This window comes from Castanea sativa, chromosome 12, assembly GCF_040712315.1.
Source record: "Castanea sativa cultivar Marrone di Chiusa Pesio chromosome 12, ASM4071231v1".
Classification (NCBI taxonomy): Eukaryota; Viridiplantae; Streptophyta; class Magnoliopsida; order Fagales; family Fagaceae; genus Castanea; species Castanea sativa.
This window is the reverse complement of record NC_134024.1, coordinates 33,119,664-33,132,341: the sequence shown is the minus strand read 5'-3', so window position 1 is coordinate 33,132,341 and position 12,678 is coordinate 33,119,664. Positions and strand designations below refer to the sequence as shown.

The 12,678-nt window shown below is 35.7% G+C and overlaps 1 protein-coding gene across 5 annotated transcripts; it reads right to left on the bottom strand.

Annotated features, from left to right (window-relative positions):
• Positions 1-1,476: 1,476 nt before the first annotated feature.
• Positions 1,477-10,749, bottom strand: LOC142620997 (serine/threonine-protein kinase MPS1). 5 transcript variants are annotated; one of them, XM_075794316.1, is made up of 7 exons: positions 10,307-10,749; positions 9,375-9,608; positions 9,195-9,299; positions 7,970-9,015; positions 4,579-4,779; positions 3,563-3,724; positions 1,477-2,359 (listed from the first exon to the last, which is right to left on the bottom strand). In XM_075794316.1, the coding sequence occupies exons 1-7, from the start codon at positions 10,464-10,466 to the stop codon at positions 1,766-1,768; spliced, it is 2,502 nt and encodes an 833-aa protein (XP_075650431.1). In that variant the 5' UTR covers positions 10,467-10,749; the 3' UTR covers positions 1,477-1,765. The 5 variants fall into 5 exon arrangements, with proteins under 5 accessions (XP_075650431.1, XP_075650432.1, XP_075650429.1 ...); XM_075794317.1 differs by having other exon boundaries at positions 7,970-8,946; positions 10,307-10,748; XM_075794314.1 differs by having other exon boundaries at positions 9,195-9,608.
• Between the last annotated feature and the right edge of the window lie 1,929 nt (positions 10,750-12,678).

Here is a 12,678-nt window from a genome sequence, read left to right as displayed (position 1 = left end):
TTAAACTCTCTAAAATATCCCTATCTTTTAGTTAAATAATTTTAAAGTTAAAAAGACAACCTGGTTAAAAGAGTAATTTACTATTTTCAAAAAAATTTCCTAAGTTTTATGCTTTTTCCTTTCTCTTCTCTAATTTAAATTACCACATTTTATTTTAGGGTAATTTGTAAATAATACCCCTAAAGTTTGGGAGTGTTTCAATTTTACACCCTAAAATTTCAAAATTTGAATTTTACCCACTAAAGTTTGGGGGCGTTTGGATTTACACCCTGACGTTCTAAAATTTGGATTTCACCCTCTAAAGTTTGAGAGTGTTTGGAGTTTACACTCCCAAATTTTGAAACTTCAGGATGTAAAATTCAAAAATTTCCAAACTTTAGGGAGTAAAATCCAAAAACCTCTAAATTTTAGGGAATAAAATCCAATTTTTGAAATGTGAAGGTGTAAAATCCAAACACCCTCAAACTTCAGGGGGTAAAATCCAAATTCTGAAACTTCAAAATGTAAAATCCAAGCACCCCTAAACTTTAAGTGTGTAATTCACTAATTTGCAATCTATCCTTTATTTTAAATTCAAAATTTCAAACTTTTAGCAACTCTCACATAGAAAAATATCTAAAAAATTAGGGCACTAATTCTGTCTCACTTTTAAACACTATTCAATATTTTCAATTTTAAATAATTTATTCCATTCGTATCAGTCGCTAACTCACGTACAAATAACTAATTAAAAAAAAAAACTCATATAGAGAAAGATCCTAAGAATTAGGACATCATCTCTATCTCCCTTTTAAATATTATGACACCAAACTCAAAATAATAAATAAAAAAGAGCATCATTGTATTCACAAAGAAACTAGCATATATACAAAATGCTCTATTTAAAAATTTTCACCAGCGGCCGTCTCGTTAGTCATTGTTTCTTTTTTTCCTTTTTCTTACGCTGAGGGGGAGCACTTTAATGTTTAAACTAGTTGTCTATTCACGGCATTGTTATGGACATCATGGAGTCATGTCTATTTATGATGAGAAAAAGAATTTAACTTCGGTTATTTATAGATTGTATGTATCACTTGGTTGTGGCTTAGTGCAGCATGTTTTGGCGCACTATTTATCAGAAATGATACCACACATTTTAGAATAATGTTCCAATACAAATTATTTTACAACATTTTTGTAAATTACTGATATGGCTTTAGTATTCACCAAATAATTATTGATAAATAAAAACGTAATGTTAATGGTAACCCAGATTAAAACTAATAAGAATTTGTCACATCAATAGTTTGTAAAAATGTTATAATTTTGTTTGTAACTGTAATATTACTCCACATTTTAAAATTTCATGTTACAAAGATGGAAATATATGCTTGAATTATGAGTTATTACACTTCAAAACTAGTTTTAGTTTTAGACAAAAGTTGAGATTTTGAGAAATTAGTGGAGTTATATCGAAGAAAGCTTACACCTTGAGAATAAAATAATTACCACGTCAAAAATCAAATCAATACACTCTTGCTGTACATAAGTGTTTACAAAAATTGTATAAAATTACTTGTCCTGCTACAAAAGATCGACAATGATGCAGAAATTAATACCAGGAGTGAATCTGGGATGAGCATACGTTCTTACATAGTAAAGAACATAATAAGACAAACTGATTACAGATTCTTACATAAGGATGGAGAATAGGCATCTTAATTCAGCATGATCTCTTTCAGGGCAAAAACAATTGACCAATGTCCAAACGATCAAACATAGCGAATTACATTCCCAGATCTTCAATTTTTCTCTCTGAGTTTGCTAAACGTTCCTGAAGCAGAAAGCAAAGTTTTGACATTTGGGAGAGTGATTTGCATTGTTGCTCTCGTGACGTTAGCAACTGAGATGCTACTGGCTGAACTGGGTTGCAAAGCAGTTCTTGGATCTGACAGCATAGCATTGATGCTTCATGGTCATTAGAACTAGTTTCAGCTATAAGTTGAAGTAGTTTACAGTTTTTGTCTTTAAAAGATGATAGCTGGGGTGGAACAGGGGGAACAAGGAAAGGGTGCTGAAGCAGTTGGGGAATCCTCCACCTTTCGTTACGGTCCCATGCAAGACACTTTTTCATAAGATCCAGAAGCCAGGGGTTAGAAACCGGTCCATACGTAATCTCATGATTTGGATCTGTTATAACTTTGAACTTGGCCCAGAATGTCTTGTACTCAGAAAAGGGGGTCCTGCCATATACCATTTGATAAAGGATGCAGCCAAGGGACCAGATGTCTGATGGCCGACCACACTTTATGGTGTTTCCATTTGCATCATTTTCATTGCACATGAATGCCTCAGGAGACATGTAGCTCAGTGTACCCACCTACAGAAGTCAAATATGAGAACTAAGCAAAAATATAACAAAATCATTTCATAGTGTTAAGCATTCTGGCGTCCTTCTGATCAAAGCCCCCAAGTAAATCTGACAATATAGGGAGCTTTACAAATTCCACCATTGGGTTTTTCATGCAAGTGTCAGTTTAGTCCTGCATTTCCAATTTAAACAATTAACCCCTTAGACATTATGTATGTGCCAATAACTTCCTGCATCTCACCATGGGCCTGTTTTGAAATTTAATTTAGCTAGAAGGAATAATTAATTATATCATTTTTTTTCCTTCTCACTTTAGCAATTTAGTCAACATCAAACTAGATCTTGTAGGTCAACATTCCATCTTCCCCCCACCCTTCTTGTTTTTTTTATTTTATGGGTTGATTAATGAGGGTATAACATTTTAAGATATGGGTGATATGAAAAATCAAGTGTACATAATGTCATTAACTACATTAAGGGTCCGTTTGGATACAGCTGAAAACTGAAAAACACTGTAGCAAAATAATTTTTTAACGTGTAAAAAACACTGTTCACTCTTAAAATCACAGTTCATTGGCCTAAAATTACTGTTCATGGCCAATGAACAGTGAGAGTAGCGCGTCCAACAAAAAAAACAAAAAAAAAATTTGGGGCTGAAACGCAGACGCTGGGCGTTTCAGCCCCAGCCAAACATACACTAAGGTTAAATAGAAATTTTAAATAGAAAGTTTATTAGAAACAATAATGTCAAAAGGGTTAACAGTTCAAACTGAAAATGCATGGACCAAATTGATACATAATTTGAGATTTGTAATTACCCTGATTATGTAACTATATAAATTGTTAATGAGAACACAAAATAGAATCCAATATATGACTTCTAAAAATTTGCAAATGTGTACAGAAATTATAGTCAAGCTAGGTTAAAGCATACAGATACCAGTGATAGAACTTCTAACAATCAAGACCAAATAGCAATATTTGGATTTATTTAGAACAGCCATACTCAGTATCACGGAGGGCCAATGCCAATACACATTGAGTGATAACCCTGAATTCAGGAATAATTAAAAACTTGCAATACAGAATTGCAAGATAGATACATATCCTTTTAAATGTAGCAACACCATCTGATCAGTTGCCAGAGAGGGGCACAACCTAAATGAGATATATATCCAGATATCCCAGCTGCAGGGCATGAGTAAGAATTACCTGTGAATCCCTTTGGATGTTGGTGGTATCGCTCATAATGGCTTTGGCAATCCCAAAATCTATCAGCTTTAGGGAACCCTTGACAAGAAGGAAATTAGCTGGCTTCAGATCAGAGTGCACTATACGTTCCTCATGTATAGTATTTACAGCCTGAAGAATTTGCTGCCAAGTTTTTCAAAGAAAAATCTCAGATTACATATTCAAGACTGTCAGCAATTAACAAGATTAATCTGTTCAACATAAAGTGAACTAGTTTATGTACAAGCAAGAATAATCTTATACTAGGGCATATGCCTCTCTATACGCAAATCTTACAAGCAAATGCAAAAAAAAGAACTTCGGATCCTGTCTCTTGTTCAACTACAATTTATACAAAAAAATGGAGAGCATTGGCGACAAGTACAAAAAAACGTTTGAACTTTATGGGGTGTTTGGATGTACAACACTAAATGAACTAGTCAGTTGTAGGTTTAATAATGTAAGAAGCACAATTTGAAAGTAAAATGAGGAATCAAGACCATAATCAACAAATTAACTAAAAGTCTATAAGCAAAGCCAACTTTCAATTCAATAGGTTCACAAAATTTCAGCACTTATGTAAGACATAATGGATTGGTTTAACTTCAATAAGACATCCAAATGTCCTCAAAGGTAACATACTAGTCCAGGACCAGGAGTTATCTTAACAAATAAAAAGGTAGTGCAAATTTCATCAAGGGGAGAGAGAGAGAGAGAGAGAGAGAGAGAGAGAGAGATTCAACTCCAAAATTAAAAGTGATATGCAACTTGTCAGAAAAATTTACAGCAGTATTTTATTTTCTTAGTGGTTAACCAAATGAAAGACATTTGTGGAACATCAGAAAACAACACTAAAAACGAAGATCTACAAAGTAACCATCAAAGTTCTAAACCATTTGCTAACAAAAGCAAACCATTGGAGAATGTTCATAAGTACAAAAACAAATACAAAGCAATGGATAGCAAATACCAATAAATGTACAGTATAGCTTAAGAACCTGCCAGTAGAAGCGGAGCCAATTCTGATCTATGGTCTGATAGGAGCCATCCATTTCATTCCACTTCTGGGATAGCATGTGTGCCAAATCAATTTCCCCATATTCAAGTACCATGTATATATACCCATCATCCTTGACTCTGCCATCTTTATTACTCATGGAACCATTCATGACCTCATGGAGCAAAGCCTTATCTGTCACCTAAGAGCAAAAATATGTGTTAAAATCACTCAAGTATATAAATAAGACAAATTAGAAACTGAACAAGAATTTCTTGTTCTATTCTAATATGTATGCCTGAAAAAGCTTAATAAACCCAATATTAAGGAAGAATAAGAAAACAAGTGGCTGTTCTCAACAATCATGACTAAATGTATGTTGCTTATGATTCCTAAATAAATTCATGTTAAGAAGCAGACGCATATCTAGGCAGATTCATCAAGTTCAGCACCGAAGCATGCATGATTAAAAAAATGAAATTAATTGAACAGAACATGTCAGTAAGGTATTCTTGATCTCACCTAGGCAGGGCACCACTAAAGCACCGTAAAGGCTCTTAGGCAAGGCGCCTTTGGTGAGGCGCTCACCTTTAGAGCCTAGGCAACTGCCTTAAGCCATGAAAAAGGTGCTAAGGAGAGAGCCTCAGTTTTTTTTTTTTTTTTTTAATTGTACATTTTTATTAGAAAGTTGTTGTAAAACATGTCATGAGATTATTAATTTTGAAAAAGCATGTTATAAAACCTATTGTTAGATAAATTAATTTACAAAATTTTGTTGTAAAACTTATTGTTAGATTAATTAAGTTATAGTAGAAGCTTGTTGTAAAACCTATTGTGGATAACTAATTGAGCGTAAACCGTGTAAATCTTATTTTGAAATCATTTGATAGACCTAATTTCTTCACGCAACACATTTAAAACACTTTATTATAACATTTCAAAACACTAGGTACATATGATTTAAGTTCTATATGTATAATAAATATATATAGAATTTAGCCTCTCTTTACTTGGACTAGCGCCTTTTTGTCACCTCACACCTCGGGTAATACAAGGCCTTGGAGTCTTAAGGTTGCCTTTCGCCTTTGACTAGCTTGGCTCTAACATTTAACTTGCTAGCACTTAACATAAAAGAACTTTTAATATCATTCACAAGGAATTTTGGCAATAACCGAGGAACTAGAGAACCAAATATGAAAAAAAATCTTTATTTTCTACTATATATATAGTTATTCACACTTGATGTATAGTCATTCCCACTGCTGGTGAGAAGCACAACCATAGCCACACCACACCCACCCACCACACGAACAGATTTTAATCACTAGATCTGATTGTTGGTGTGATCAAAGATTATTAATCATATTAATCAAACAAATAACTAAAATTAGTGTGTTATATAAGTTACAATTGTATACATATACTCCCTCCGTCCCAGTTTGTTTGTCCTCTATTCCATTTTAGGATGTCTCAAAATATTGTCCTGTTTCTAAAAATAAAAGTCTTTAATTTACTAATGTTCCTATTATACCACTACTTTATTTTCAAAACTATTTGAAAAGAAAACTAACAATTCTTTAAAAAATCAATCTAATTGGGACACCTTTTTAGTTGCCTCATTAAAAATAACTCTTTTAAAAAAAAGGTAATAAATTTATTTAAGGGTAGCTTGTAAACTTAAACATTTTTATAAGGCAGACAAAACACTAAAGGTCTGTTTGGATACCGCTTATTGTTGAAAACTGAAAATACTGTAGCAAAATAATTTTTAAATGTATGAATAGTGCTGTGAGACTCAAATTTATATTGAAATGTGTTTGGATGACTTTTGTGGGTCCGTGAACAGTGCCATGGGACCGACATTTTTTCAGCAAAATGCACAAACACTCTCTGTTTCAACGCAATCCAAACGCTCTCTAAATGATATTCGCATAAAAAGTTTTTACTTTTTCAAACTGGACGAACAAATTGAGACGGAGGGAGTATTTATTGTCATGTCCTGACTATTGATTATCAAATAATCCTCTACTATTTTAGAATTTTAGGATCCATCATGTTGCCATGTCTATATCAATTCCCACATTCTGACATGCAGTTCAAGCACAACAGAATGCACGAAGACAACAGAGCACCTAGAATCAGCAAGCCACAACCCCCCCCCCCCCCCCCTTTCAAAAAAAAAGGGGTCAAATAAAACCTTTGAGGTATACCGGATAAACATGCTAAACAAAATTTTAGTAATTAACCAAACAACAAAATTTTATTCCTAGAACTTTGTGGCCAGCTATGAATCCTAACGAACCAATCAAGGTCAGCAATATATATTCCTCTCAGCCATTCTATTAGCATAATCTCTATTACCTCCTTAATTTACGTATCATTTTTTACTACTGCTGGAGTTATTTTAGGTTTTCTTTTATCTTTGTTGGTTCCCTCAATGAGTCAAATCACTCTTTACTCACAAGTGCATTAAATGTTTTTCTTTGCACATGGCCAAGCTATCTCAAGTGACTCTCCACCATCATCTTTAAACAATTTATTCACTTTGTATCCTATATTTCCACTTATCCATATTGCAGGACAGGAGAAAGAGTTTACACCTAACTAAGATATTAACACAAAATTATCAAAAATAAATTGACCAAAAAGAGTGTTCCTCAATTCTCAAAGAGATAACTATCACATAATGGTTTTCCTAAAATAGGTAACTAATGCTATTAGAATTTTGACATGTTGCTCACACAAGTTATCATACAACTGGGAATTTCCTACACCAATATCACAAGTCACTTAAAACCTTAATCCAAGGGTAACGTGGGCATAAAATCCAAATTAGGATGCTAAAAGTAGATATGTAATTGCTTTCTGGCTTTGACAATACTTTGAGTTTCAGATGCTTGGCTCAGGATTCAGGAAGTCCAATGAGCCACCAGAAAATAATAGCCAACTTAAGGCCCTCAACCCCATCTTTAAATTGTTTTGCTTCACTAACTCCCTTTATAGGCCATCATTTTGTCATCTGAAGCTCACTCATTATAGATTTTAAGCAGCTTGGTGGTCAATTTAGACAAACTCAATTCATTTATCAGGGTATCTTGAAAAAAAAATTCTCAATAAAAAATTGTTTGTCAGATTGATATATACCATCTTCCAATCAAAAATTTATTAACCAGCACAAAGCTAGCAGTAAAGCCATTTTAACCATATTTACTATCATACTTGAGTCTTCTCTTGGTAACAGCTATGTCAAAATTTTGACTTCTGAGTAGTAGGTTGTTCCAAGTACATGACTACAGATTACGAAAAGGAGGCTTGATATAGCAAATACCTAAAACTAAAAGCAATGACTTGCATAGTATTACAACTAATGATTTTATGGTGAAAGTGGGTACCTCATAGTCAATGAGCTGTATAATGTTGTTCTTTCCTTTCAACTTATTTAAATACTCAATTTCTTGACAGAACCCAAATGCAGTTGTGTAATCACGACCTTTGAGCTTGATTTTTTTTAATGCATAGATTGTACAGTCCGATGAGATAACTTTGTGGACCTCACTGCTTCCTCCACTACCTATCTTTCCAAGCCTTTGATAAAGCTTGCCATTGACTTTGAAGAACAAGTCCTGATCATAATTCCTTTTACGAGGAGCTGATGCACCTTTCCCACAAGCAGCCCTCTCTTGTTTTTCTGATTTAGAAGGCTCCAACTTCATATCTGAAGATGAGCTTTTGGACAAGGGAGCCTGAGATTGTACATTGGTAACATCACCTACATACCCTTTCCCTTTAGTTGAGCTATCAAGCAGGGGAGGGTTTTCAGGAATATTACTTTCTTTTGTTACTCTGCCTTGTTGCTCCTTAGACTGGTCATATTCCTTCACTTCCATTTGGGTATCAATAGCACAGTTAGAAGCTTTGCCTGCAAGGGCTTTCTGTTCAATTAACATTCCACTGGTGTCCTTTGGTGAAGGATTTGATAGCTGCACCACATTTCCCTGATTTATGTTTTGAGATTGCATATTAAAATCTCCCAAAGGTTCAACTGCCACATGAGAACCGCTATCTCGATGCAGGTGAGAGCTACAGGTTGTTAAATTTAGCATGGGTGCTGAAGTTGAATGGACAGATGTTGAGGTAGCACACGATGACCCAACAACTGAAGACTGAGTGGCAGGCTGGCTTAAAAAGTTTCTGCTGAACTGGTGCAGCTGATCCTGAACAGCAGTGGTTCTCTTTGACAATAAAGAAGTAATCCCACCATCAGACCTCAAACTGATTTCAGATTCTAGATTCTGAAAATTCCTGTGCTTTGAGTCATGATTTACAACAGTTGATGCCTCCATTTGATTGCTCGTGATCCATTCCATTTCTGTCAATGCAAGTGAACCCATATGAGATGATAAGTTCTCCAATCCAGTGGCCATTCCATCATCGGCCCCTGCATGTTGAAAGAGTAGGAAAATATATCGCAAGGCATAGTGACAAATTCAGGAATTATATGGCACTATCAGAAACTCAAAATCTTGTCAAAATATCACCCAAAAAACCGCCTGAAATACATCAAAACACTAAAACTGGATTCCTAGCAAATTAAAAAGAGAAGGGACCAACAATTACCCTGAGAGACAGCATTGCTTCCAACAGAATGTTGAACTTTTTTTTGACCATCAGTCTGTTGAGATTCTCCATGCAACAAAGGAATTGCTTTGTCATCCTTACAACCTGTAATGGGTTTAACGTGATCTCTCGGTGCATCAAATGAATTAAAGCTCTCATCAAAGGTTTTGGTAATAGTGCCTGAAACGGTAGGTGGAGTAATCGATGCATCTTCTTGAATTTCCCCGAGAACAGTCACCGTGTTCTTAGTTTCTCCAACTGAATCCTTCACCATATGACCCCGGCTCAGTGAGATCACATCTTGAGACTTCTTAGCATCTACCATAGGACCCAAACTAGAACCTGAATTTGTCAATGCTTCTCTTTGAGGAACCAACATCCGCCTAGGCCTTAAAATATTGGACTGCCTTGTGGCTGAAATATTCAAAGAAATTAACAATACAAAATATTCCAGTGTGTTTATGCACCAAATCCAAAGGATTAGAAGTAACATACAAAACTTAAATCAATCATATAAATGAATTTAATTCAACCTCCAAATCCTCTTTCACCTTCAAACAGAAAAGGCTGGAGAGAATAGCTTTTCAAAAGAATTACCATATTGCATTCAGTGCTAATCTTTTTTCTTTTTTCTTTTTTTTTTATACAAAGTAGAAACCTTTATAAAGAAGAGCCCCTTGGACTCACCTGTAGCCAGTAAACCTACACGCAACTGACCCCACCAGTTAAAACCAGTTGCCGGGTAATCCAGTGCTTAACATTACTATCTATATATTTTTAAGGCAAATACAAAAACGTTAAGAGAATTCAAAAGTAAGTCTATAATTTATTAAAGAGCACACTCCCAAATATAAACTGCCCTAACTTAACAGACAGTAAGAACACTAAAGAGAGTGAAGCGAAATTGATATGAAAACTAAATTTTTTGTCAATAAATTCGCTACAAGAGTCCTCCAAAAAAAACCCTAAATTTTAACTTGTAATGAAGCATTATGAAGGTAAAAATTATGAAAAATAGTAGTAGAACAGAAACCCTAAATTGCGGTTTCAAACCCTAATTTATGGAATTTATTAGGAACAACTAGGAGCATGAGTTAGAGAGTGAGTGATACCAAGAGGGCGGTGGCGCTTGAAGGCGGCGTGGACATGGTGGAGGAAGTCGGGCGGAGAAGAGGAGGAGGAGGAGGAGGAAGGCGTCGTATCTGGTGGCTTCACGGGCGGACGGATTATATTCTTCGCTGCTGGAACTGGAAGGTTAGCCTCCCTGTCCATGGTCGAATCTCAACGGCATTTCTATTGCTGTGAAAGGGGCAAGATGGCAATTATCCTCCAAAAAACACACGAAACTAACAGAGGAAATGGATTCTGACTAGGGTTCGGTGATTTTCAATTTCCATGAATTATTTGGGATTCGGAGCTTGTTGTTACTTGTTACGGTGGTCTGAGTTTGAGTCTCATTGAGAGAGTAAAGAGCGAGGGAGAGAGGGAGTGTGAAATTTTGAAACTCTTTATTGGCGCTCCTGGAGTGGAGGAGGAGGACCCTTTCACTTGCTTGTATCGGGCCATATTTTGTTTTGGGCTTTCATTTTTTTCCTTCTATGTTATCCTCCCTCAAATCATCAAGTGGGAGTGTAAAGCCCATATATCATCAATTTAATTTAGACCTCTCGTCAAAAGAACTTAGTTTAAAGACCTCTAATCAATACCCAAAACGACGTCGTTTTGGAGTACTTAATGGCAACCTATCTAATGAAAGCATGTCAAGGCCTAAATTAAATAAACTTGAAAGTTGGATAATTGAATTGAATTGAATAAAAGTGAATTTAAAACTTAATTGAATTTCAGGCAAAGTTAGAGGGTGTATTTTATAATGTAACCTTTTTTTTCTATGATGATATGTTTCTTATTTGATTGTGCATGCATTATTATTATTATTATTATTATTGATGGGATCGCCTAACAAGATTCGTCCATAGTGGTCATCCAGACAGTCATATCACAACCATATCCTGATTGCATCTAAAAAACCTTAACAGGAGAAAAGCCCAGTAGTGGTATCATACATATGACCTATACTCGTCCACAGGATAACAAGACCATTCAATGATGGTCGTTCATAATTGACGCAAGGGCACGAACGAGCAGAAAATACTTGATGAATTCTACCAGAAAATTTCTCATAAGGCTCCCTGTAATCAGAACATAATACACTACTCCTAAAACGTGGAGAGGATTCCCCATAGTTCGCTCCACGTTCCCCATTTCATCTATTAATTACCCACATCACCCATGTTGTGATGGATCCAAACAAATAGACCCACTTCTAACTCTCTATAAAAGGATCAAGCATTATTCATCCAAGGTAAATTCTATGATTCACAATTTTCCATTCTTGTGTTCTAAAGAGAAAACTGACTTAACCGTCAGAGGGTCCTTAGCCAAGTTACACCGATCACCCTTGACATTTCTTTCTTTCTTTTTAAGACTTATAGCCATCACCATAGGCCAAAGCATACCAGCCTACTAATTTTCGTGTATCTTCAGTTGGTGCTGTCTATGGGAAAGTGAGAAAAAAGCTTCTAAGTACTAACTTTTTTCTTTCTAAGACAAAAAGGCTACATGATTCAGACTAGGTCAATGGCTACCAGTCTAGGACACCAGGAGAGTGGAAATGTCTCTAGTCACCCAAACCGTGCACCAACACCCCCAATGACCATCCAACAATAGTTGCAATCCATGGCAACCGCGATGGCAGAACTGACACAACACAATCAGGAATTAACTAGAGAAGTTAATAGACATCGTCAACAACAACAACATGGTGGAGAACAAGGCTAAAATTTAGAGAATGAAAGGGCTAAGAACAATGCTGAAGGAGACTAGTCTAGAGGTACCGTTACTCGTAGGGTACCACATTTGGAGAGGGAGATCAACAAGATGAAAAGAGCCATAAAAGAGATGAAGGATTCCATGAGGAGAGCAAACCACGTGGATGACCACGTCCACAGAACTGATTCCCCCTTCATTGCGTCACTCACAAGTCATCCTTTGCCTTCCAAGTTCAAAATGTCTACCCTGGATTCATATAATAGAACGCGTGATCCTTGTGATCACATTGCCACGTTTAAGAAAACCATGTATCTTCAAGGTGTTCCAGATGAAATCATGTGCAGAGCTTTCCTTACCACATTGAAAGGCCCAGCCAAAGTTGGTTTGGAAAGTTGCCACTAAACACCATAACCTCACTCTAGGAGTTAAAGTAAGTTGTTCGTCAACAACTTTGTAAGGGGACAAAGACAGAAGCGTTCCTTGTCCAGCTTGTTAAGTATAGAGCAAGGAGAAAATGAGAGTTTACGTTCCTTCATTAGTTGCTTTAACAAAGAAGCTCTATTAGTGGATGAGATGGATGACAAGATCCTTTTAGTAACCCTCTACAATGGAGTCAGTTCAAACTTGATCATCCATAAGCTGTATGACCAAAAGC